This window comes from Megachile rotundata, chromosome 2 (assembly GCF_050947335.1).
Source record: "Megachile rotundata isolate GNS110a chromosome 2, iyMegRotu1, whole genome shotgun sequence".
NCBI classification, from domain to species: Eukaryota; Metazoa; Arthropoda; class Insecta; order Hymenoptera; family Megachilidae; genus Megachile; species Megachile rotundata.
In genome coordinates, this window is record NC_134984.1 from 3,651,243 (window position 1) to 3,679,232 (window position 27,990).

Here is a 27,990-nt window from a genome sequence, read left to right on the forward strand (position 1 = left end):
TGGAGCGTATGAAATATGAAATTAGTCTGCTCGTTCTGCGCTTGGCGGAAGAGATCTTCGGGTGATGCGGATCGATGCCCCTTTCTCGCTGGATCCTGGATCCTCCCTCAGGATCATCCCTTGTCCAATGGTGGAGGAGTCCACCCCCGTCCGATGTGGGCCCCTTCTCCTGGCTGTGGTCCACCCTCAGCCGCGTGGTGGTGGAGGCTCCGCCAAGACGCGGGAACGTAACATTGAACATGTGCTTAGAGAAAGCGTGGGACCCAGAGAAACGCGAAAACAAAGTCCTTGTACTGGGCGAAAATTTACGACCCTCTTCGAGTGCATGAAAAGACATTCGTAGGAGATCTCGAAGCTTTCCAGAACCGAACGCGACTTAGTCAAAAACAACGAATTCGATACGGTCCCTAATAAATTAATCTCTACAAACATTCAGAATGAAGCTATGTTTATTCTCTGGATTCCCAAACTTTTCCTAGCACGAACACCCACGTCGAGTGGCTTTAACAATATAAGCTTTGTCTATTGTACATGATCGCACGCTCAGATAGTTTAAATTTCGCTCTTAATTTATGGTCATCGATATAACAAAGTACAGATGCGCTCTGTAAATATTCTCACGGTCGTGTCGCCATACTTCACTGACTATATTCAGGATGATAACAGTACGCTTGCGTTACACAAGTAAACCTACCGAAGTGTCACTCTCCGATTTTTCTGAAATTTGGATATGTAATAGTCCATGGAAAATTAGGGGACACGTATTTTTTTTTATCTGCGGTAAAACATATTTAGGGTATGAAACAACCCCCCAAAGTGTGAGAGTAAAATGGAAAAATTGCGATATTTTTGAGATTAATGAAGCAATTTTTAAAATTTTTGATATGAAAGTATCTTTCGATAAAAGACAAAAATTGGCCCAGGTACGTTGGAAGGGGAGTGAAAATTAGGGGGTGAAGTACCCCTAAAGTGACCAATTTCTTGGTGTAAAAAAATCAGTTTTGATCTGATCGAAATAAAATCTAGTAAAATTTCAAGAGGAAAGTTAATTAGAGAACACGTATCTTTTTGTTTTACATAAATATTTAGGATGTAAAAATTCACGCAAAAATTCGACTATCTACTTGCGCGGGCTTCCAGCACGGCTTACTTGCCTTATGTAAACGCGGCTTTACAGTAGGTTTGGTTTGGTTTGGCTTTGTTTATTTTCTCCTTATACAGAAGATGGCACTTGAGTATCACAAAGCGCGACTATGCATAGAGTACAAAGGTGGCGACAAAGAGTGTTACCTCTTGTTGCATTCCTACTCTTTGCATCAAAGGTGCCGACAAAGAGTGTCGCCTCTTGTTGTATCCTTACTCTTTGGTGTAGTCGTACTTCAAGATTCACATGCGCAGAACGAATTATAGAAACAGAAAAGTTTCCGTCATAGACTTTCTGTATAAGCCTATGGTTTCCAACTTCTGATTACAGCAAAGTAGTGTTTGGTATCATGGGACTCTGTTTCTGTTCATTGTGCGTGTGATAGAATTTTTTTATTGAGATCTTTTGATATGTTTATTATTCATTTTTTTCTTATCTGTATTTTAGTGTTTTATGTTAAGTATTCAAAATAAAATGTCGAAAATGAGCTCGAAAGATAAAGACAACAAAACGTTGCATGATAGATTGAAACAATTTTTCCGTATCAACAAAGGTAATTTTTTGTATTTTATCATCTTATTTATAAAATATAGTAATGATTTTTGTTTTACTATAATAGGAGAATGCAATTTGTATGCTATATGCTTATAATATTATGCATCTGTATGTTTCATAAATAATTTATAAATAGTAAACATTTCTTTAGGAAATTATAAAAGTCGCGAAGATTTTATATTAACTCATGATCTTGAAAAAGAAATTAGTCCTGAAAGTCCTGTACATCAACGTACAAAAGCTATTAAAGATCTTTGTGATGCAGTTCTTAATCAACAGTGGGAAGATGTAAGTACTTAGATTTTATTTAATAATAGGTTTATTAATAATAATCTATTTCGTTTTAATTGTGTAATAGAAAGCAGCTGAACGATTGTGGTATTTAGTACAAGATCTTTTAGATAAAGATGTATCTCGTGAACATAGACATGTGGCATTAAACTTTTTACGATGTCTTGTTCAAGGACAATATTCTAAATTGTCCTCTCTCATGAGAATAAAATTTTTCATGGTTGTTAAAGAGCATAATATTCCTGAAGATATTGGACCTCGGTATTATATTTATTGTACTGCATTATCTAATAATTATTTTATTGTATTTTTAACTAATAATATTATTTTAGATTAGAACTTTTACAAAGTCTAACAGAAAATGGTAAGGATATATTACATTTGGAAGAAAGAATAGGACCTTTCTTACTAGATTGGATGTCTGTTGTGACTGCAGGAGATGGGAAAAGGAGTGCTGAATTTTTGTCACTTCTAGTTAATGTCATTAAATTTAATTCAGCTTACATTGATGAAGAAATTATATCAGGCTTTGTGCAGTAAATATCTTATCTACTATAATTATTATTTAATATTTTTAACGAAAGAAATATTCTTTTTTTTTATATTTTTAGGTATATTTGTCATTTATGCTACTATAGTAATAGCAATGAAGTCGTTTCTGGATGTTTAGAAGCTTTAGATGCAATTGTTTGTTACAGTAATTTACAATCTGATTCACTACAAACATTTATTATAGCATTATGTGGAAGTGTTAATGTTGAAAAATATTGCCAAATAAGTTGGAAAGTATGTTACAAAATTTTACAATTTATGAACATTAACCGTATTTTAATTGTCTGAGTTTATTCAAATTTCATTCTAATCTAAGTTCTGGTCTAAAAGTATTTCTTGAATTAATTGAATCTATCATACATTTATGTTTCATAAATATATTACTTATTTACTTTATACTATTAACTTTTAATAATGTTTAATGTATTAGAAATAAATTAATTTAAAATGTATTAATAATCTTTTGCAGATAATGCGTAATTTATTAGGTACACATATGGGTCATTCTGCATTATATACAATGTGTCGTATGTTACAAGACCCAAATTTTCAACGTGATGTACGTTTATTACGAGGCGCGGTCTTTTATGTAAATATGGGTCTTTGGGGAACACTCAGAATTCCAAAGTTAGAGTGTACACCAACATCTGTACTACCTTCATTTTATCAAGTAGGTAGTAAAAGTTTATTAGTACAATGTTTGGTATGATATAATTAAGAATAGGTTATAACATTTATTATATATTTCATTTTACTAGGCTTTAAAATGCAATCATCCTGTAGTTATGTATGAAGTGACATTATCAATACAAAGATTAGTAAATAAATATGGTGTTGAATTATGGGATCCGACCTGGAATATTATTCTAGATATTATTGAAGAAGTTATTTCTCATACAGGTAAGAGTTCAAGGTTATTCATCATAATTTTAATATGGTTGTTCCCATTTACACATGTCGCGGACGTAATCGTCAACTTCAAACGTTAAGACACACATCCATTGTTCCGTTTCGCGGTTTTGCCAACGAACGCTTTATTATGCAATATACATAATGGTGCAAACCCAACGGGGTAACCCTGTAGGAAATACCGGTTCTCGTCCGATCACGGAAATTCAGCGTTCGTTTTTTCGAACGGCCGCTCGGACCTTTAAGCGGCGCGACCAGTTGTTGAGTTCATACCACGGCTCTCGTTAAACTCAATTAAGGCATTCCTAAATCAATAGAATAATGAGAATCAAAGATCAAAATTTCTTACGTAGCAATAAAGCTAAGTGGTAAGGTCTTTTCTCTTTGCATGTCCCGTCCCTTGATATTTCGAACACCTAGCAGTATGAGCTATAAAATTTAGGTACGGCGGAACGGTCCATAGCCTAAGAAATTCAAATTGACAATAATATTCATACATAACGGTATATAACATATTTGTTTTCAGAAACTAGTAATCAACCTGCAACCAAACAGGTGTCAGTAAGCTTACATGAAACAATAAACAGTATTGAAAATTTGTTGGATAATAACCATTATAATGGGTCCATTCAACGATTTTATGAACTTGTCGAACGTTGTAGAGATACACGACCTGTAATTATTTAAAACACGACCTGTTTTTATTTTAATTATATGTAGTACTATACTGTTATAGCAATATACTAATATAAACATAAAATAATTTATTTTTAACTAAACAAAGTAGAATGAAATATTGTAAATATTTCTAACAATTTTTTTTAGGAAGGATCTGTTTTAAAATTAATTGAATATCGAGCATATACTATAGGACCTACTCATTACCAGTGGCAATCTAAATTAGCCAATTTAATGGAACGTTATTATAAAATTGAAACTCGTACTAACATTAGAATGAAAATTCTTGATGTTTTAACCAACATTATTGAAGTTAATAGGTATTTAAAGACAACTTTCTCCTTTATTTCACAAATTTTGATTTTATATATTTGTACAGGTTTAGATATGAAGACGAATTGATTGAAAAAATAATTGTGCCATATTTTCAACACATTGATGTAGATCCAGATATTACAGTTCGTAACAGTGTTGTACATTTAATTGTTGATCTTTGTCTTGAATGTGACACAAAACGATGTTTAGAACTTTTAGATATACTTGAGAAGGTATTAAATGTTTTGAGTACACATATTAACTTTAATGTAACAGTTTAATATGAAAACACTTTTTCAAGGTGATCAACAAACCTTTCACGTTGGACACTCCAATTTTGAAAGATGTTGACATTAAAGATGTAAAGACTGCAGTAGTTGGTGTAATAAAAATATTAACGTCAAAAATTTATCATTTGCCATCAAGTCATGCGATACGCGCTTATAAGATTTTAGTTAATCATTTAGAACAACACTATAAAGAACCATCTATTTTCCATGATGCTTCTTCAGTTCGGTACTTGGTAATGTATAAATAATGTGCAGTACTTAACTTTTAAAATTTTATTATATTAATAATTTTCCATATTAAAAATTATTCTTTGTTTTAGATTTTTGAATGTTTTTTAAAAATCAGAGCAAACACACATTATCATCTTGGATTTTTGGACGCTGAAAATCCATCAGCAATAAAGTTTAGTCCGTATTTAGTTTTAGAACATACAACTGAACGAATAAACAGTGGAGGTGGTGGAAATAGTCCTCCTCCAGCTAGTCCAGTTCCGTTACAACATTTATCTTGTCAAATTACTCATATATCACTAGTACATGCATGTAAAGCTGTCATTTCTTGTATTAAATCAGAAAAAGGTTTGTATCGAATTTGATATATATGTTGTTATAATTACTTTGATGTGACATTACTTCTGAAAACTGTTTGCGTTGATTAAATGTAATAAGAAGTTCAGTATCACATACTAAAAGTATTTCTGATGTTAGTAATAACTATAATTACGGTTTGGATTAAAATTATATTTGGAAATATGTATATATGTCTGATGTATCGTTCTTTTTATTTAGCGAGCGCATAACAGTTTATAATTCCTTTCTGTATTGAAAAGAATAATTATTCATATAAAAAGATTAGTTGTTAAAGTTTAAATTTATTTTGTTTTTGCAGACTGGAAAATTTTGCAGCTCGTATTAAAGGAATTACCTCAATTAATGCAAAATAGAGCATTAATATTATCACGAAATACAAATGACATTGATTATTTCGCAACAGTACTTTGTTCAATGGTATGTTTGTTCTACACATTATTTCTTTTTAAATATTTAATATGAACTCATAACATATTTTTATAGGTCAGTGACAAAAGTTTAAGACTTCCAGAGTCACTTTATAATGTTCCTCCAAAATTTACTGTTTCTGAATTTCGTGTTCATGTTTTTCCAGTATTGGCATCATTAGCTTCATATCATGCACATTTAGAGCCTAATTTACAGCAGCGTTTGATAAAATGTTTGGAGGTGAATAACTGAATTAATTTTTTGAATTATTCATTAAAATTTTTGGAAGTTTTATATTTTTTATAATTTATTTTTTTTCTTTTTTAGGTTGGTTTAACAGCAAAATGTGCAAGCCAGTGTGTTACTAGCCTTACAACTTGCATTTTAGAAATGCGTGATGCAATGAATAAACTATTACGGGAAGTTCTTCTAAATTTATCAAAAATTTCAGCAACAGTACATATAGCTATACCAATCTTAGAATTTTTATCTAGTAAGTACGAAACCTCTACACTTATTTAAATGTAAACAATATTTATGTATTCTTTTCACCGTAGCTCTCACAAGGCTTCCTAAAGTTTTTGCAAGTTTTATTGGAGATCAGTACATGTCAGTGTTTGCAATTCTTTTACCATATACAAATCCTTTTAAGTATGATCATTACACAGTATCATTAGCACATCATGTAATTGCTGTATGGTTTTTGAAATGTCGGTTACCATTTCGAAGAGACTTTGTCAGATTTATTACTACAGTATGTATAAGGTTAAATTTCAAAATTTGTAAAAAATACGGTAATCAGAATTAAAAGTAATACTTTATTAATGTGTTATATTTCATAATATACTATTTTTGTATTTAGGGCTTGAAGGCTAATGTAATAGTTCCTTTCGAAGAAGGACATTTGATGAAATCAGATTTCAATTTTATGAATGAAGATTCCTCAAATAGAAAACGCAGTTCCAGTTTAACTGAACAGGTATAAATAAATTAGAAGATTGTATTATGTTTGCTACTGTTTCTTTATTTATAGGGCAGTAGAGGTAGACGAGAAAGGCCAATGATGGCTAATCGTATAATAGGAGATGGTAAGGTTTCAGATTTAAAACCTCCAATTGATGAAGCTTTAATGACCTTTCATGTTGAACTTACTGAAACTTGTATCGATCTTATGGCCCGGTACACTTTTTCAACTTACTCAGCGCGACCTAAGAGGTAAAGTTAGAGATCCTTTATTTTCATTTTTTATAGGAAATATGGTGACGTTAGATTTCACTTTCATTTAGACTTCCAGCAGCAAAATTTCTTCTCAAAGAAGGTCAGTCAATGACATGGCTGCTTGGTAATAAACTTATCACTATAACAACTAGTGGTTGTAGTAATAAAGCAATGCGTGGGGGACTTTGCGATAATTGTTGGGTTGCATGCAAGCCTAGTTCTCAATCACCTGAACAGACCAAAACAGCTCAGTTAAATTTAAGACGCGCATCGGGTGCTGAGGTATTATGAATACTTGTCCTTGATATTATATACGTTGTTATTTTGCTACTAGTACATTTTTTAACATAAAATTGTACATTCATGTATGCAGATTATAAAAGAAGACAAGTTATCTAGACAGTCTTCTGGGGGTCACAGTAGTTCTACCATAAATACAGTTACTAATTCTCCAACAGAAGAATCTAGAAAAATAATAGACGATGTAACAAAAAAAGATTATTCTGCAGAAAAGATAGATAAAGATCAAGTTGAATCATCAAAATTGGAACAGATACTTAATAGTGAAAAGCAAGAAGACCACGTACTTTGTGCTTGTTGGTGTCAAGGTTGGGCAGAAATATATGTGCGCAGACCTACAGGTGACATGTCTTGGATAATGAGAATTCAAAATTCTATGCAATTTGAAACATACGCAGATTTTCCTGTACATGATATAGTAGCTCTATATAAACCAAGTCAAGATTTGATACAAAAGCAAAAAGAATCCCCATCAGAATGTTCTGGAGACGAGGTAAAAATGCATTTAAAAACGCGTAATAAAAAATACAACAAAATTTATTAGACATTTTTGTAGGATACTATGGATAAAAGTCATCAAGATGAATTGCGAGCTGATCATAATACTCTTGTAAAATCTGTAATAACATCTTCTATATCAACGGATCCAATTGCAATACCTGGTTCCCCAGTGCGTCCGAGTCCGTCAAGACAAAGTTCACGTGACAGCTTAGAAAGTTTAGAGGATGGCGAAGATGGTATTTTGTGTTTTGTATATCGTGATAAATAGTCAACTAAATTAATATATTCAAATATACAAATCTTTTATAGATTTACGTCGTTCTCGAAATCCCGTACGCAGATCAAATTCTAGTCCTGAAATGAGTGCTAATTGGAAAAATCCATTTTTGAATAAAGAAAAATTAAATTTTCAACAGGAGCGAGATCTTTCATCAACAGATGTAGATGCAAAACTTGATACTGAATTGAAGAAACATGCAAAAAATATGTACACAAAAGATATGAGGTATTACTGTCCAATAATGCTTTAGTATTTTAACAAATAATATGTTGATGAAATATTGTAGTAAATATATATGCTGTATACAGGTATTTAATTATGTTAGTGTAAAATTTACACTAAAAAAAAAATGTACACTGTGAATGATGTACTTTACTATATGTATAACTTTCACGTGTCTGGTATATAAGATATTTTAGATATAAATTCTACAGTTTTATAATTGAAAAAATTATGTTTTTAATAGAGTTAGTTGTGAAGCAATACCAGAAGAAATGCTTGGTATGAGTACAACACCACCATCATCAGAGAATTCATCAGAGCATCCAAGTGCTTTAAAGTCTCAACGTTCTTATCCAGGAGCAACACAGATAACTCAAATTATTACTGTTACTACTACTAGCAATACTGTACCACCATCACCTACTACGCAGGTTTAGTATTAAAATCGCAATATGCAATTCATAACAAGATGTAATAATATATTGTAAACATTTTCGGTTCACTTTTGTAGGTTCAGGGAAACTTTTTGGGAATACAAGGACGAACAACACAAATATCAACTGCAAAACCTCCACAGTCACCAACACAAATTTATTCTCGGTTATCTAATTTTGATTCTAGTCAAAATTCAATTTCACTAGGAGCAGAAACGAATAAATCGTTTCTTGGAAGAAATCACCTTACAGATAAGGTATTCAAATATATATAAGATGAGATGCATAAAGTGTATGACGTAAATATCGTCATAAATATTGTCGAGATGAGAAAGAGTAACTAAACAAAATTAGAGTGTTTGGAGGGAAAATGTCTTTTTTTTTTTTGTAAATTAATGTTTAATCGCATAGCTGTAGAAAGTAAGTATAAAACATTTCAAAATTGGTTAATTTTTAAAACACAAATTGTATTGTATTATTCTGTTAACTTTGTAGTTGTTCTATTTTAAAACTATTTTTTTTTCTTCCAAACATAGTTGAATTTAAAATATAAGTAACAATTAGTATAAATATGTTTTTTAATAATAGCCGATAATTTTAATTTAAATATTCAGCAATAGTTTTAAAGGTTAAAACTCCCTTATTGTTTTGTACATTAAATAGAAACTAATTTCATGAAAGTGATATAGCTGTGTAAAGACTAAATTAAAACTATTTGAAACAAACATACGACAACTTTTAATCTGCCACTATACTCACTCTTGTGAATTTGGTTCTCGTTTAAAGTATATATCTATAAAATAAAATTAAAATTCATTTTTTAAAGTACTTGTTCAATATTATATCTAGTAATTTTTCGATATTTTAGTATTAGAAATAGATATACAATTTCTATATTATTTGATGTTTTCATATTTGTGAATAATTACTATCACAATCAGTAATTCTTTTTGAATGTAAAAATATAGAGAGTAATTTTATAATAATTCATATCTTTAAAGTCAAAAGAATATTGATCATTGTTTAAATTTCTAAACGTAAAATATTTCTGCAAGGATAAAAAAATAATGATAATTTAATACTTACGATCTATGAACCAAAGTCTCTTAAACAATTACAAATTTTTTTATAATTCCTGCCTACAACGTACTCTTTTGCATTATCATTAAGATTTATCAATGTTAGTTATTCAGTTTAAAATGTGTAATGTCTTTCAAATAAGATTGAGTATAACTTTACTATAACAATTAAAAACTTTGGTAATAGTTTAAACTAAACAATTCCAGCTATGCCACCAAACACGTAGTAAAATTTTGTTTTGGCAAAGTTCTGGTTTACATATGGATGGAGTTCGTTCCATAGGTGCTATTCAATAATGTGAGATAACAACACTGGCTCACTTTTGTATTAAAGAAGAAGAAAGGTACTTATATGACCATTAACATGGTAAATTGTAGTATAGTATAAAAAGATATTCAAATTGTTATATTACGTTAAAGCAGTTAAATAGCGAGTACTTTTTGAGTACTCATCATAAAATTTTATTTAGTTTTCTTTTTTTGGTTTTAAAAGATCTCTGTTTTCAGTCATTGAATTTATTCCGAAATATGTGCTGGAATTTAAACATATAAAAGTTTAACTTTATTTAAGATAGTTGAAATAATGTTTTTTTTTAAACTTGTGTTTCAAACACATTAACTTTTTCTGATTATCTTTTTCAATATCATAAATATTTGTGTAGACATTTGCGTAACACACTTTACGCGCTTTATACTGTATAATTGTAAGTAACACTTTTTATATATTTATTGCGATTTAAATTATATATATATTTTCTAGAAAGATGAAAAACCTGATCCGTCTATGTTACCACCTCTGCCATTACCATTTCGGGACAGAGGTCACACAATTTCGGTAATGAGTCCTGTAAAAAAATCACGTGGAGAATGGGACAATATTCGTAGAGGAAATTCACCGCGAGTAAAAGATACACCAAAAACTGGTATTAATCCCAGGTAGTACAATAATTTAACATATAAATATACATTGTTTTCGTTATTAAATATATATATTTCATATTTATATTATATGTTACAGTTTTGTGTTTTTACAACTGTATCATACGGCACATTTTGGTTCTCCTTCAGAAAAGCCTCTATTAGTTCCACAAACAACAGCTGTGCAAAGGGCAGTAACAAATTTAGATAGAATACAACCTTATGAAACTCATAAAATTGGAGTTCTTTATGTTGGTCCAGGACAAGCGTCTAATGAGATCGAGATTTTGGCTAATCAGCATGGATCGCTTCGATACACAGAATTTTTACAACGTCTGGGAACATTAGTTCGATTAAAGGATGTCGATGAAAGTGTATTTTTAGGAGGTTTAGATCGTAATGGTGAAAATGGAAATTTTGCATACATTTGGCAAGACGACGTTACACAAGTTAATATAAATTATGAATATTTTTATATGTATAATTTTACTTAATATAAATATTTACAATAAATCTTGACTTTTGTTAGGTAGCGTTTCACGTTGCTACTTTGATGCCAACAAAAGCAAGTGATCCTAAATGTACATCTAAGAAACAACATATTGGAAACAATTATGTTACTGTTGTTTATAACGAATCAGGGGAATCATACAATATACAAACTGTGAAAGTATGTATTATAATATTTGATAATGTAATTCAATTGTAACAACCTTTTCTTTTCTTCCTTAGGGACAGTTCAATTATGCATGTGTTGTAATTCAACCTTTAGATCATGGCACTAATCAAGTCACAGTTCAAGTAAAAGAAGAATTAGCAAAACACATTCGACATAATGAACCTAAAACTATTTCTGATCAAAATTTAGCTATCTTGTCTCGACAACTTGCTCTTCATGCAAATGTAAGTTTTATTTACAAAATATGGAATATATTTTTAAAGATAATATTTTCTAACAGTATATTGTACCTTTTACATAGTTCAAAATATAATTTTTTGTTTCATAAGTCTGTACTTCACTGTAGTAAAATTTGAATTGTTTATAATTCATTTTTGTAGCTTGCTTCAATGGTTTCTTCATCTTTAGAACAAAATAGTCATAATCCGTATGCATCTAATTGGTTGGAACGTTTACGACATATAAAACGTCTTAGAAATCGCGTGTTACAAGAAACAATAAATAACAATCCGGATGGAGCAACTGATGATTTATCACCAAAAGCAAACAAACGTATTTATATGGATGATTTTACTGAGTATACAACATGATTTAATTGTAATAAAAGAAATGCTATTGTTGTTACTGATTTACTTATATACATTATAATAATATATTGATGCAATGATTTAGCACCACTTAAAATAAATTTAATTACTGTGTATCTATAAATGTTTCTTCTATATTAAATTTTAAGTATATTTACACAGCAATTTAATAGTAGCAATTTGTAATGCTGGAATAAATATTTCAATAGTTATACATTGTTGTTTGATTATCTATACAACAAATAATGCTATATTTAATGACTGTTCATCTGAGATAATTTATCAAAGTATAATTATGCTCAACTGCTGTGATGGTTGAATATATTTAAAAACATAATTAACAGGAGTGGAGGGGGATTTACGAGATTCGTCAGAATGGTTTCGTTGAAACTGATTTTAAGCATAAATCCAGGTAAACATATTAAGTTCGAATGGGTGATATTAATGTATACGTTTGTTTAAAACTTACAATTTAACAGAAGTTGAATTAATAAAATCTTATACTTATATGATAATAAAAGTTTATTCATTTTCAAACATTTATATAATACTAAGTAAAAACTTGTCTTAAAGGTTATGTTGCGTAAAATATATAAGTTGGTAATAGAAACAGTGCCTAAATATCACTTCACGTGAAAACTGTGTATAAAATCATTGACAGATACAGGCGCCTCTGTCTGTATAATTAAGAAGCTCTTGCACGGGTCGATTTTTCATACATCAACAGATCCTTATAGTACTGTCAGTCGTGTTTAGTCCTGACAGCTGTTGAAGAAGTATAAATTAGTAAAAATGGTAAATATATCTTAAATTTATGACAGAACTCTTGATTAAGCATGTGTTTAACTTTTTATTTTTAATAATTATAATTTTTTACTTTCTTTATTTTTTAGTCGTTTGCTGAAAAAATAACATCAATTATGCAAACACCAGGACGAGATCCTGTTGCCAAGGATGATGTGCCTTTGTGGATGAAGTATGCTGGTCGAGGACTCGGCACTGTAGGCAGTTTAAGTAAGTTTTCGAAAGTAATGTATGTTAATAGATATAAGTTATAATTTTGCCAGAAATGTGTTATATTTATGAGGTTGCATGTAATAAAAATACATATTATAATATTGTTTATAAATATATAACATTAAGATTTATTTATTTAAATGTAAAATATGTTTTTGGATTTTTGTTCTTTGTTAGACAATTGCATATACATAATACCTATTATTTTTGTTAGAATATATTTTTAACTGTAATAGTTATAATATGTGTTATAAAATATAATATTAAAGTATGTAGGCTAATAGAAATTAATTGTAACATGATACTAACTTTTATTTATTTTTTTACAGTTGCAATTTTTCTTGGAGCATGGAATTGTGCGTCAATATTATTGGGTTCTATAGATTGTTTGATTAGTGGTATGTGGCAAATGGTGGCTGGTTTTGTAGTAGTAATGATAGAAGCCCCATGTTGTTGTTTATTTATTGATTTTGTACAAAACTTAAGTGACTGGGTAGAAAAGAGACCATATTGGAATAGAGCAGCAGCATATTGTTTGTAAGTACATTATTCCGTTAACAAAATTGTACATTTAGTCCTACAATTTACATCAATTTACCATATTAATATTTCACTATATATTGTTCAATTTTTATTATTTTAGAATAGCACTTCCACCGGTCTTTCTATGTCTAGGGATGAGTAGTATTTTTGGCAGTGGTCTAATATTTGCAACAGGTGTAATATATGGATTAATGTCTCTCGGACGAAAGTAAGTTACATTTTTTTAATATATAGTTCTATAAGATGAGCTATTAACAAAGGAATTATACACTTAGAAATATTTTCATAGGTATAAAAAACTAATATTAAATGATTAACTAACTTTTTCAGTTGAAAAAATGAAATGTGTGTAACAGTTTTATAACAATATGTGTATATATTTGTTTGTGGGCCTAATGGTTATATTATTTCATAATTATTTGCATGCGTGTCCAATTTCATTACTGTTAGCTTCTTGTTTCTTTTTTTAGTATATAAATTAACTAACACAATTTATTGTCCCATAATGTGATTTATTTAAAACATAATGTGTAACATTGTTCAATTTATATAATGTACAAAGCATCATTTCACTATTTTTTTATTATGAATCACATATTTTATATTATTATATTATAACAAAATTTTGTTTTATTAAAATATAATAATATATAATATTAATTTTGAGTATAACTAAAAATAATTTTTTATTTTATTACTAATATACTAATGATAACAGAGGAACCAGGCCCGACCCAGCTGGAATGACGTCGGGTGTGGGTTCCCCACAGGGTACAATACCTCCTACTACAGATCATCATACAACTCTTGTGGAGGATCCTGATATCTGGAGACCTACATAACTCATCAAATAATCATTGCACCACTTCACTAACCAGGCAATAATATACACAGTTTAATGTGATTTTTACATTTGCAGTTTTCTAAACATCATCTAGATATTTCAAACTGTGTTATAATTTTATTGCTTTTTGTGTGTGTTTAATATTGTATATTTATTTGTTTTGCATTATAACAAATTGTTAGTGGCTTTATTATACCTAGTTAGTTTGCTTCATTAGCTTTCCATTACAACAATATATCATTTAGTTCAATTATATACATTTTAAATGTAATTTTAATTTATGAATCATTGTATTGTAATGCAAAGCTAAATGTACATATATACTCAATTTTGAAAATATGATTTTTTCGATTCAAAATAATTTTTTATTTGTATAAAATATTCTAATAATAAGCAGCAAACTGAATCATGCGAATTCCTTATATTAAAAGGAATTGGAAAACCTTTTATTACTTTTCAATTTGTTGCTTTGTTTCTGAGATATAAAAAATTAAACATAACAAACCACTTTAAGGCACATTACTTAAACCTCAACCGATTGAGCATATGGCTGATTACATATATGGTAGTAGATTCATGCATTTTCATATCTATCCATATGTAGATACACTTACAGTGTAACATTTCTATAAATATTCAGCATTAACACTAATGCCACACTAAAATCCGGAAATATTGGATGAGATTGGTTTGGAAATTGTTTTGATCTTGAAATTTTCAAGAATTTTCGAACTCCAACGATGTTTTGAAACAAAATTAAAGCAACATAAAATTTTAATTAAAGAAAAAGAAACTGTCGATATTTTGACCATTATAATTTCACAAAAAGGGAATCATATAACCGTTTATCTAAGTTAAGTTTTAAGAATAAAACTTCTACATTGATAGCTGTGAAGTCTGACTTTCCTGAGATTTTCGATATTCATACAAATCCAAAAAATCCTCGGAGTTTTCGACAATTCCAATATTTTCGAATTTTAAGACACGTTTAATAACCAACCCGACTCGATACGACCTCTTTCTGAACTGTTTTTCCTAAAATTATCAATGTAATAAAGTTCAATATCTTTATTTATGATGACACTAAATAAAAATATTCTATTTAATGTAGTTCCACATAATAAATAATAGTGTATGTAATATAAATAAATTATAATATTTGTACATAATACACACAAAATAAGCACACTTTTTGTTCTCATGAAAATCAGGACTAAAAATCTGAGGTCAAGAAATAATTACATAATAACATATAAAATTAGGTTTGTTTTTATTTACAAATTAAGTTAAGGTATTTACATGTCTATTTGGGAGTAAAACTTGCGTAAAAAAGTATTCATCTGTCAAAAATGGTATAGACATTTTTGTTTCAATCATTAAAATAAAAGATTGTGTGAACAATGTTGAGTATTTATATGAGTATTTACAGATGTTTTTGGATGTACATGTAACTGCTGTAGTTACGCGATCGGCTTATGCACTTGATTAATCAATATGTAAAACTGCGCTCAAACCTACAGACAATTGTCCACACACAGGGTCCATAGATAATCTACAAATTCTAAGCAATCTGTTGACTGTATTGACTGCGTCCATATCTATGCAATAGGTATCAAACATACTATTGGACGATAGTGTTATCATAATTTGTGGAAGATATATAAATACAATATACTTACTCAGTTATTCATTAAGTAACTAAAACAATATCTTCAGTAAGAGACTATCATAATTCTCATAAGTCTTTGGAACCAATTTCGAAAAGTAATCCAGCAATGTGACGAATTTAAAACAAATAGATGTATGATTTGGCAATACAGTTCTCTTTATAATATAACGAAGTCTTATGACCTTTGTCAAATGTTGTCCACCAAAGTTGCAACTCTTACAATAATATACTTTTAAAATTTTGTTTTAATATATCATGTAGGATGATTCGCTCACTACGTGATACAGAAAGTATAGTTAAATATACTGTTCAACGACTCCTCATCATGTGGGAGATTGATATTATCCAATGTCGGGAATGACTACCTTAACGGAAATAATTATATTGTATATATGAAATACCCTAAAATGAGATAAAGGATAGCAGTATCTTTGCGAAGTTTAATGTGTGAATCATCTTGTCTAACATATTCACACTACAGAATTCCTTCCCATGCACGCTGGCTGTAGTTTAGATGTTTATCTTCATCATACTATAATTCCAACATTCAGATTCAATATACATTAGCTTCTGAAAAATTTTACGCTCATGCTGTAACATTTTATTCAGTTGCATTAGTTGATGCAGCTACATTTCTCCGTGGTACATCATTCGATGCCGTTTGTGAATACTTTTTCACCCACACATTGCACATTGTACATACAAACCAAATTGCAGGAATTTTTTGTAATTATTATTTCACACTACAATTTTGAATCTTCAATTTCAATTTCTTGAATTTTATTTTGACACATATATCTTTAAATGACAGGTAAATAATTGTTTTAGAGGAGGCTGTATGATGACTTTGGACTTAATATAATATAATTTAATCATTGTTTATTATGTTTTAACAAGTTATTTATTATTAAAAATAGGATATTTTTCAAACGAATACCTGAAACTTCTACATGTTAAGGATCACAAAAGAACGCAGAAAAGTTTGTTTTAAGTTTCTTTGTACACTCTGGGACAAAAAGATAGCACATATGTAATTTATTGAAAATTATTTAGAATTTTTAAATGTAATACATATGATTCTAATTATTACATTGCAAAGAGAAATTTCTTAGTAAATATGGTTAACTTTGCTAGCTTTCCGAATAAGCACAAGAAATATACAAATACTGTACAGCGAAATGATAGAAATGATAGAAATAATAACACACTTGAAATTTGTGCTAGTACCCTTCAATAGTTTACGAATTGGCAAACAATTAGTAGTGGGTATCGAGATTTAAAGTTAAACGTAGACATGGGCTGCGGCAAAAAATTAAGTGAAACCGAAATTGCAAGGACTATTGAATTAAAAAATCAAAATATTACTATTTTCAAAATTTCACAAATTGTCCACAAAAACTGTAAAGTAGTGTGTAATTTGTTAGGAGATCTTGCAAATTATGGAAAGAAAAAAATTGTGAAAGACCACCGGCATTACTAGAACGGGATAAACGGATTATTATTCATCTTGCTTCCAATTTAACATTGACATCCCGTGAAATTGCTTAAAAAAACAGGCGTCATTGCAAATATCCGAAGTGTTCGTCGTATTCTTCAGAAGTGTAAATTTACTCAAAGGTTAACAGCTGAAGCCGTTAATAAAATACCATAAAGAGCAACGACTAATATTCGCAAAAGAACACATTCATTGGAAGAAGAAATGGAAACGAATTTTTTTTTACTGACATTTTCATTTTACTACCATGATTTAAAAAAAGAAAGATTAATAAAAAAACAAAAACAAATGGGTGGCGGTGGTGTGGTGATCCGGACTGAAATTTAAATGGAATGGATACAGAGACAAAACAAATGTACGGTTTCTTAAAGGAAAAATTAATTTCCAAAAGTATATAAATTTAAACTCAAAACAAATTAATGAACACGCTATTACGAATTACCAAAGATAAATTTATTTTTCAACATGGCAATGCTGCAATTCACCGAATTAAAATCGAAGAACAATTTTGTTCAAAGAGAAATCGTATCGGTTTTGCCGTGGACCGCACGCTCCTGGGACTTGAGTATTATTGAAAATTTGTGAGGAAAACTATCACGTTCTGTATATAAGAATGGAAAATAGTATGATAATATTGAGCAATTAAAAGAAGCTATTAAAATAGAATAGGATAATTTGCTACAAAATACAATTAAAAAGCTTTACGAATCCTTATCGAAGTGGATACTCGAAGTAATAGAAAATTAAAGGCGGATATACTCATTATTAACTTTGTATTAATTGCAAAGTAACTTCCTCTTTTGTAAAAATATGTGTATAAATTTTGCGAATGTGCTATAGTTTCGCCATCAGTATTTATATATTTTTTCTGCTTACTCAGAAGGCTTGCAAGGTCAACCATATTTAATAAAAAATTCCTTCTCTCTACAATGTAACAATCAGAATGGTATTTATTACATTCAACAATTCTAAGTAGTTTAAAAGCAATTAAAGATAGCACGTACATATGTGCTATTTTTTTGTCCACCGGTGTATATACTAACTTTAGTCCTCAGTTGTACATACAGGTTTCAAAACTGAATTTAAAACTGATGAAAATAGTCATTCTATTGAATATAAATATTGCGTAAAGGGACAATAAGTAATGATGATATGATTTGAAAGTGGGTGATAATAAGAATTTATAAGTAGAAACTATTTTATTACATACTCTTAACTCCATTTTTACCTACTTTCATGTATCTGATCAATTTGAAAATTGGCATGTGTACATTGATTACCATAATAATGACTTTAATTTGAGCCAAATTTAGAAATTCAAAATGGTGATGTCAAAGTGCCTGACGAATTTTTTTTTATTAATGATCCGATAATACCAAACATTTGTAACTAGCGATTTTTTGGGTCATGAATTACAAATTTTTGGTCATACTTTTTTCTCATAAGACACAGACCGTTTTTTCAACCCAAGTTAGTATATGGTGAATAAATATTTGCATTAAAAAAATAAAGCACGCTTTCAATTTAAATTACACAGAATACATGGTGTGTTCCAAAAGTAATGAGAATGATTTTTTTTAAAGGAATTTATTGAACCAATTCTTACAAATACTCAAAATTCTTCAAACTACTGCCCTTGGGCTTCTACATATTTTTGCCAGCGACCCTGCCATGAACGGTACGCGTCCTGGAATGCGTTTTCCGGAACCGCTTTTAGGGCTTCGGTCGCGGCCGCTTGGATGTCTTGTATCGACGAGAAACGCATTCCTTTCAGGGGTGTCTTGATCCGGGGGAACAAAAAAAAGTCTGCCGGTGCCAGGGCAGGACTATAGGGGGGTTGAGGAAGCGTTATCATCTTCTTTTGGGTCGGAAACTCACGTACTCGCAGGGCGTTGTGGCAAGGCGCGTTGTCGAGATGCACTATTCAAGTAGCGGAGATGTGTTTTCTCGTCCTGACGATCCTTTTTCGCAGTCTTTCCAGCACAACTACGTAGTAGGCGGTGTTAACTATCTGTCCTTCAGAAAGAAATTCTTTATGGACTGTTTGACGGACTGTTTTGCTGGTTGGTAGCCGCCTAGAGCGTTGATCGTCGCGAACCTCACCGCCCTTCCTTAAAGGCCTTTAATCACTTCGAAACTTGTGAGTACGACAGAACAGAGTCCCCATAAGCCTCACGAATCATTTTATTTGTGTCCTCAAGAGATTTGTTTAATTTAGCACAAAAGCTTTATCGCGTATCGTTGTTCCGATCGTCGACTCCAATTTTTCCGCGACACGGTCACCAAACAGGGGGTCACAAAAATTCACGTCCTGTCCCTTTCACAGCTCGGAGAGATCTCTTGGGATCGGGTTCATTGGAAAGCTAAAGGTCCCCCGCACCTAACCCATGTGGTCCGATCCCCCTCCGACCAACAGGAGCGGCGCAGGAATTTCGTTCTCATTACTTTTGGAACACACCATGTATATATATATATACCATCGTAATCCCATGAAACCTATCTTTAGAATATATATATGTATCATGAGATTACGTTCGATTACTTGCAAGTTTTAAACTAATTTTTCATTATATGACGTATATATTAACTTTATTACTGAATAATATTTTGTAATTCAATAATTAATAATGAGCGACATTTGAGCCCTCCTAGAAATTAGAAAATATAGAAAGAAATTAAGAGTGTTTTCAATGTCTGTCGAAGTTAAGGTCAAGGCCAGTTGATCAACCCCGCAGAAGTAATCATATATTTTCAAAAATAGCCAGCAATTAATTTTTATCCAAAGTAAAAGACTATTTTATATGATCAAAGTAGGTCACATGAAGCGAGACCTAAATATTATTAAACTGGCTGTAAGATAATCATAATAGCAATTGTTTTGTATATGCAGAATTTTCAGAAAGTTCAAGAAGTAAAATAAAAATATATTGTGTTACGCTATTCAAAAATTATGGTACAATATCGAAAGAATTAACAGTTTACGAATATTCTAACTATTTTAATTTTTAATTTGAAATGTCTTACAAATTATCGATTTCTTTTTTAAATACTTTAAGTTAGGGTTCTTTTTCGTAGAAGGATTCGAGGAATCGATTTATGCAAAAAATATGTCATTCTAATTAAAATATATGTTAGCGCCAACGTATTTTGGAGGGTCGTTGAGGGCAATTAGCCTGTACTATTTTGCCTTCGAACGATTTATGATAGGGATAGCCTGCGTGAGGTCTAAGCGAAAGGTCGTTTATGAGAGTCCAAGTGTGGCGATAGATGATGGCTATTGACTTGGAGTCGTATGGTCATCAGATGTCACAGGATTGCTTGCTTTGTTAGCTTCTGAGATTGTAGAAAAGGATAGATAGTTTGTTATTGCATTGCTTAGTCGAATAGGGACGTTGTTCCTGGAGGATCTGGTTACATAGTGGGGAGGCAGGGATGCCTTTGGTAAGAGGATTGAGTTTGACCTCTCGGCACTTACTCCAGCACTTTAATTGGGAACGGTTCTTCTTTTCGAAAAGTATCTAACATATAATTTGTATGAATGGACTGTTTTTATATTTCTACAAATACGAGATCTATTTAGATGGTTCGTTTCATCTTGTATACAAGACGTGACATCAACTTTCTTTAAAATGTCATCGTTATTTCAAACAATGGACTGAAACGTTATTGACAACAGTTACAGAGTATAATATATTATCTTTAGCGTTTTTACTGACGCGAATGTTAAAAAAAGATATAGAGAATCCATTAAGGTTTCTTTAATGGAATATTCAATTTTTGCCGTGGAATTTCAATTGAACTAGTATTAAAAGTACTAAAGTACGTTTATCTCAAAACTTATTATTCCTGAAATATTTGATTCTGTTTATTGTATTATTTTAATTATGACACGTGTTCAAAATAGCATATCAATATCATCAAAATACCATTTTATGTTTACTAAATAAGCAATCTACTAATACTGAGAAGCGTCGGACAGTTTAACAATGCTATCTCGTTACATTCGGTAGAATTCATTTATAAAGGATATCTATCCTTAAAAGTCTATGCTTAAAAACTTTCAAAATACAATTTCGGACATTTATTGTTAGTTAAAACAAAAAAATTAGTAAAATATATGATCAAAGTTTATGTAGAAATTTTTCGCATACATTGAGTACTGTCATCAGATTTTTCAGAATTTCATTTATAAGCTACATTGCTTAAACAATTTTGTTATAAACAGTATATATTTTTAACACGTTTAATTCACCTGACATAACTAACACTAAATGTCAGAAATTGTATTTTGAAAGTCGCGTGTCGAGTTAGAGTATACATATTTAAGTAGGTTTTTGAGCTTTCGACCACCATATTGGATCCGCCATATTGAATTTTGATTTCAGATTTGTATTCAGCAACGTAAAAAACCGATATATTAAAAAGATCGAACAGTTAAAAAATATAGTTTTACAAGGCGTTTCGTGCGTAGTGCCAAGCGAGCACGGCAATTTAGGAGTTGTTTACCCCTTAACCCCTTCCCGTGCTTTGACGAGTCTCACTCGTGACGCACTCACAACTCAAATGTGATTAATGTTACTCAAATTTTGAATACTCTTCAACTTGAATTTTAGATCCAACTATAATTTGCGTTGTCAAGGATCCCTGAATATAAAATAGTTAGAACATTTTAATTTTCTTTGTTCGTTTTAATGTTATAGTCCTGAATGGTTAGTCTTGACTGACGCACCTCATAAATAAATGGCACGGCAAGGGGTTAAATATTTACATAAAAAAAAAGAAAAAAATACGTGTTTCCTAATTAGCTTTCGTCTTGAAGTTTTAATACATTTTACTTCGCTCAGATCAAAACTGACTTTTTGCAGCAAGAATTTGGTCACTTTAGGAGTATTTCACCCCTCTCATTTTCACTCTCCTTCCAACATACCTAGGCCGAGTTTTGTCTTCTATCGAAAGATACTTTCATACCAAAAATTATCAAAATTGCTTCACTGGTCTCAAAGATATCGCACTTTTTCCATTTTACCCTGACATTTTGGAGGGGTTTTTTATACCCTAAATATGTTTTTCCACAGATAAAAAAATACGTGTCCCTTAATTTTCCATGTACTATAACATATCCGAATTTCAGAAAAATCGGAGAATGACACTTAGGTGAGAGTAAGTGCACCTTGTTACCTTTATAATTGTAAGTCATTATTCTATTGGAATTCAGTATAAATGATTACATCTTGCATTTAAAAAAAAATGGAATTAACTTCGACACTTCCATCTGCTAAGAATTTCTTTATATTCTCCAACTTTCATACGTTTCTTTTTCGGCTATTATTTGAAATAGTGATAATGTGCCCAGATGAACAATAATGGTGAAACGCCCTCTATACAATTTCAGATTCATAATTCTCATTTTCAGTGATCCAAAGATTCGACTTTATCAGAAATATGGAATAATATATCGTAAATGGCATGCACTGCAATTTATATGCATCAGCTTTATATGTGAGTTGACTCCTTTCATATTAGAGCTTTTCTGCTTCCTCCTGTTTACATGAAATCACAAATCTCCGTCCATGTAGTAGCCACACAGATATAGCGTACTCGTAAAATTGAATATGCTAGTAATGAACTTACATTGTGAATGACCAAAGTCATTTATTAAAGTATTACTATCTTTCTGCGAACGGAAAGTTAAAGTTTTCTCATACATTTGAAATATTAAGTAAAAATGGACTTATCTTATTAACATATGATTATAATAAATGAATCAATACGTCTGATATTAAGTGATCTAAGTTAATCACTAAGCTTTCTCGTTTTACTGTTTGGAATACTATAGTCACAATGTATACGTAAAACCACTGTATACGGATTATTTGTAAATACGTTTTCACTGATAATTATTTATAAGACTAAAACATGTCTAATAGTATATCTTGGATATCGGATACTGAAATTTTTAATTTTCATACTTTCAAAACTACAAGTATAATACGATACAGAATTCCCCCATTCTTTTACTACAAAGAATATGCACTTATCTTTAGCGTTGCTGCTTATTTTGGAATATTCTGAATAGGTTTCTTTTTATGATGGTAGCATGCCCGTTTTATTTATACACGTTATATTTTGTTGAAAATATAATATTCACAACTTATACTTTGATATACAAGTGTAGTGTATTTTAGCATACACGTTTAATATCCAGGTAAAAAATTGAAAAACAAAGCGTTAAAAAATATATAATTTTAATATTTAGTTTTTATGTGTATGATAGTTTGCTATAGATGTATATAATTTTAAATTACGTTACTAAACTTTTATTGAAATTATTAATTGTTAAAATATTTAAATTATTAAATATTAAAGTATATTATAATTTTCATAAATTTTGCTATGTTATAATTATGCACTAATATGTTTTCCAAGTCAAAATTATCCATATTTTAATTATCTAAATATTTTTAGGGCACCTCTTCCTGAAATGAGATCAGCAGCGACAAACATCGAGGTTCCTTCATCGAGCATGCAAGCCACACTTGTTGGAAATGTTCAACCAATAAGTTTTACTAATAGACCAGATAGTAATGTTTGATTTTTATAACAGTAATTGGCAAAAGTTCATTACTTTGTATGAATGATAATGAATGTTGTTTTGATAAAATAATCAGTTGCCAAATCCATGAATATTTATTGCGTTATTAAAACAGTTGTATTTACCTTATAACGATATTTGAAAATCCTTAAATATTTTTCCTCGTATCAATTATTTGTATCATTTGTATTAAATTTTAAATGAATTTTTAAATCATGTTCTTTTTTTATTACATAATTTTCAATTTAATAAGTTAATATAAATTATACGTACTTCCAGTAAACGTAGCCGCTATAGGCATAGACGTATGAACGATTATCCGAGAATGTAGTAATTATATTGATCACTTATTTAAGATAACACCAAAGTCAAAGACTGCCATAAAAATGAATATTCGGAATTATATTCATGGGCTTGGTTTCATGATTTTATCTATTTATTGTGTCATAGTAATTTAATAATGAAATTTATGATGGGAAAACTATTCTTATATTAATTGATTTTGGATATATTGTTTACTTAAATTTTACATCTTATGTAAATGAGTTATGATATTTTAAGTCAAAATAACACTTCCAAAATCAAAATCCAAGACTTTCACATAGATCATTCATAGTGATAGAGGATGGAAGAGTCATAATAGCTTTATCTTTATTAATGTGGATGCATATTTGCAATAATATATGCCATCTGCATAATGTATAGGGCAAGTCATATAATTAGTTAAGATGAATCGTAGCTTCCTTTTGTTTAAAATATAAAAAAAACTAGAAAAAAATACTTGAAGAAAAAGTTAGGCAGTGTAATAAGGTTTATTTTGTTTTGACCTCATTTTCTTTTTAAATATGATACTTTACATAGTTTCATACTTTCGTGATGAAAGTAAATAAATATGTTATGACATATTTCAAATTTTTTAAATTTAATTCTTCAGATTTGTCACTAAAACCTCTGATACAATTTTGTTATTTTCTGTATTTTGTGATTAATTGCAAAAAATTAACATGTTTTTATAAAATACGTGTAATCATTGTTTATAATATGGATTTTTGAGCAAAATTCATATATTAATTTACATATGTATGTATATTTTAAATTTCAAAACCTAAGTTTGAAAGCTATTGACATGAAACTATATATTAAAACTATCGTTTTTACTTACTGTTAAAAAAATATATAATGACTTATGTGATATTTTCGATAAAATATCTGCATACTTAAAATTATTCTTCTTTGTTTATTGAAAAAAATTTGAAATGTCTTATAAAATATTCATAAATTCCACAAAATATTGTTTCAATACTTTATTTTAATATTTTTGTAAATAAAACTATTATAAATATCGACTACGTTACAAAGGTTACGTAGTTTAATATAGAAAAGTATTATTTTTTTAGCACGTTATTGCAATTAAGATAGAAATGAGGTCACAAGAAAATAAATTTAATTACATTATTTAATTTTTTCCATTACTGTTTTTTTCTAATATGAGTAATAAAGAACTACGCAATATCCTAGTTGGGTAGTTCACGTTGAATATTCTCTCTGCCAAATTAATTTTATACATAATTATATACTTGTATCAGTTCATTTTTAATTACTGTATTAATACTAGTATTTACGTTATATTTATGTTTTATGGTATTCCTAAAGACTTCTAACTCTTTTGTAGTTTAGACTTAGTTTTATACTTTCACAGCCAAATATAGTTTTAACTTTTATAAGAATAATTGATTACAATTATATGTGATAAGGCAGAGAGAATAAGTAATATGTTATGTTCGTATAACCTAATTTATATATATACAGAGTTGGCAGTACATAATATTCAGATTATTTTAGCAATTTATGCATTAGACTTTGTTCTATTCAAAATTATGTTCATTAGTATAAGGTTATAAATATGGTAATTGTTATTTCCTTTTATAAGAACATTTTAATTATTTTTCATTATAAACTTATGTTAACGTATCTTTGATCAAATAAGCATTTACTTTAGAATTCAAATTATTGAATTACTGTATCATTTTCTTTATTTACATTCCTATTTTTAATTGATTTATTTATTAAGAACGTAAAATTAATATAAAATAGGAACATTTAATTATTTACATGGTTTTCGTGTTTATATGCTTAATAAATTCAGTTTGAATACCATTTTACAAATAAAGTAGCCTGCAGAAATATTCGAACACCAAAGTATTTAAATGTATATCGTCAAATATGCTTATTTATAATTACAGTCGTGTCCTGTATCCGCGGTTAATATTATAATGTATTAGTACATTCTCAACTCCTGATAGAATTATGATGTTGGCAAAATAGTAGGAATATTTTGTTATTAGACACGACTTGTACAAAGAAGTTTTGAACAATGTAAATAGTAAACTGTGCTATGAGAGCCCCAAAACTGGTATTAAATTTTTGTTAATATATTTCTTTCCTATAATCATTTCTAAGTTACTGCTTCGGAATTGAATTTTAGAAGGATAATTTTATTCCTTCAAAGTGAATTACCACAAATACAAAAAAATACATATCTTCTTTTGATTGTTTTACAAGGTTACACCATTCTCCAGAAAAATCAAAGAAATAAAAAGTTATTTTGATATTGAGTCTTGTTCATTCACCCTGTATAATATGATAATTGGATAACGTTAGGATGACTATTATTTAGCCTTGATGATAAAATTTATCTTTCAAGTTTCATTCATGGTATTCACTAAAATAAGTTCAATAAGTAAAAAAGTAGGGTAAAGTATAAATTTAAACGTTACATATAAATGTAACTGAACAACGAGAAAAGCAATCCCTGAACCTTTGAATATTTAAATAATTGAAAGCTTTTTTCATAAAAGAATATAGCAAACAAAAATTATAAATGTAAGAAAAGATTCTCTTTCATATTCTACTATAATTTTTTATAGTTTTAAGTGGTTTTTCAAACAAATTTAATATTTATTTTTTAATTTTATAAATCTTAATGTGTCTTGAACATTTTTTGTTTATTAAAATTAAAAAATATATAATCATCATTTTCGGTCTTAAGGAACCATTTTTTAAAAACTCAAATTTCTTTAAAAATAGCATAACTACAAAATTTTGTTAACTATAATACTAAAAGTTGATAAATATCAATAATATATAATAAGACAAAACAAGAAGTCTTAATAATATGAGAATATGGGAAGTATGTAAATAGATTAAGACATATGTATACGACCATTCATAGTGAAATATAATGTGACTACAATAAACCTCGATATAAGCGAATTCCTACATTGATTAATTTTCTGTATTGATCAGCGTAGAAAAAGAAAGCGAGCGAAGAAAACAACTGAATGTAAGTAAACAGTACATATCTGTGAAAAAATATTAATGCAACAATAAAATATTTGTATTCCTGTTGTTTTTATTATGAAACTTTTACCAACAGATTTGTAACATTTTGAGTTACTAGATATGTTTTGCATAAATTATCAGAAATCGATTTACTCCGTTTACACGCATTAAAAATAATTGGTTTATCTCTTATTTACGAACAACGAATAACTGAACATTATTTTTAATTGTTCTATTTATTAACTAGCAAATAAGGAATTTTAAAATAAAGGCTTCCTACTAAACAATTATACTGACCAGGCCTAAAGACGCTTTTTCAATCGTCACGGTCGAAGATTGGTCGGAATTTTTCATTAATAATTCAGAAACTAATTTAATTATAAAAGAAAAAGAAACAATTGTTTAGTATCGCCTCATCTCCCAACCCTTATCTCGAAAATGCTCACATGTCGAACACCCTGTATACAAGCCACTATAAATTAGATGTCAAGCATTTGTACAGTGATTTGAACGAGTACCCCGTTTTGCCATATTAGT

The 27,990-nt window shown here is 29.5% G+C and overlaps 2 protein-coding genes and 1 long non-coding RNA gene across 7 annotated transcripts; 2 read left to right on the forward strand and 1 right to left on the reverse strand.

The window, feature by feature from the left end:
* Positions 1 to 1,209: 1,209 nt before the first annotated feature.
* Positions 1,210 to 12,017, forward strand: gig (TSC complex subunit tuberin). Of its 3 annotated transcripts, XM_012287083.2 has the most exons (30): positions 1,210 to 1,350; positions 1,592 to 1,697; positions 1,851 to 1,987; positions 2,058 to 2,251; positions 2,323 to 2,526; positions 2,602 to 2,776; positions 3,012 to 3,212; positions 3,301 to 3,442; positions 3,978 to 4,126; positions 4,277 to 4,449; positions 4,509 to 4,677; positions 4,746 to 4,967; positions 5,055 to 5,313; positions 5,624 to 5,742; positions 5,809 to 5,973; positions 6,061 to 6,226; positions 6,291 to 6,487; positions 6,596 to 6,712; positions 6,767 to 6,948; positions 7,020 to 7,233; positions 7,325 to 7,744; positions 7,808 to 7,988; positions 8,062 to 8,257; positions 8,499 to 8,685; positions 8,766 to 8,945; positions 10,528 to 10,703; positions 10,786 to 11,134; positions 11,215 to 11,355; positions 11,418 to 11,588; positions 11,745 to 12,017. In XM_012287083.2, exons 1-30 carry the CDS (start codon positions 1,225 to 1,227, stop codon positions 11,952 to 11,954), a joined length of 5,628 nt encoding a protein of 1,875 aa, XP_012142473.1. In that variant the 5' UTR covers positions 1,210 to 1,224; the 3' UTR covers positions 11,955 to 12,017. The 3 variants fall into 3 exon arrangements, with proteins under 3 accessions (XP_012142473.1, XP_012142509.1, XP_012142507.1); XM_012287119.2 differs by lacking the exons at positions 10,786 to 11,134; positions 11,215 to 11,355; positions 11,418 to 11,588; positions 11,745 to 12,017 and adding an exon at positions 9,975 to 10,111 and having other exon boundaries at positions 10,528 to 10,697; XM_012287117.2 differs by lacking the exons at positions 1,210 to 1,350; positions 1,592 to 1,697; positions 1,851 to 1,987; positions 2,058 to 2,251; positions 2,602 to 2,776 and having other exon boundaries at positions 2,386 to 2,526.
* A 141-nt stretch (positions 12,018 to 12,158) lies between these two features.
* On the forward strand, positions 12,159 to 27,519 carry fwe (calcium channel flower). Of its 3 annotated transcripts, none has more exons than XM_076542374.1 (6): positions 12,159 to 12,746; positions 12,845 to 12,965; positions 13,298 to 13,505; positions 13,612 to 13,719; positions 14,230 to 14,389; positions 23,985 to 27,519. In XM_076542374.1, exons 1-5 carry the CDS (start codon positions 12,744 to 12,746, stop codon positions 14,351 to 14,353), a joined length of 564 nt encoding a protein of 187 aa, XP_076398489.1. In that variant the 5' UTR covers positions 12,159 to 12,743; the 3' UTR covers positions 14,354 to 14,389; positions 23,985 to 27,519. The 3 variants fall into 3 exon arrangements, with proteins under 3 accessions (XP_076398489.1, XP_076384982.1, XP_076398488.1); XM_076528867.1 differs by lacking the exon at positions 14,230 to 14,389 and adding an exon at positions 22,933 to 23,018; XM_076542373.1 differs by lacking the exon at positions 14,230 to 14,389.
* LOC143263961 (uncharacterized) lies at positions 15,609 to 20,013 on the reverse strand. Its single transcript, XR_013037248.1, has 2 exons — positions 16,035 to 20,013; positions 15,609 to 15,953 (listed from the first exon to the last, which is right to left on the reverse strand). It is a non-coding gene; the product is annotated as an uncharacterized LOC143263961 (long non-coding RNA).
* Positions 27,520 to 27,990: the final 471 nt, after the last annotated feature.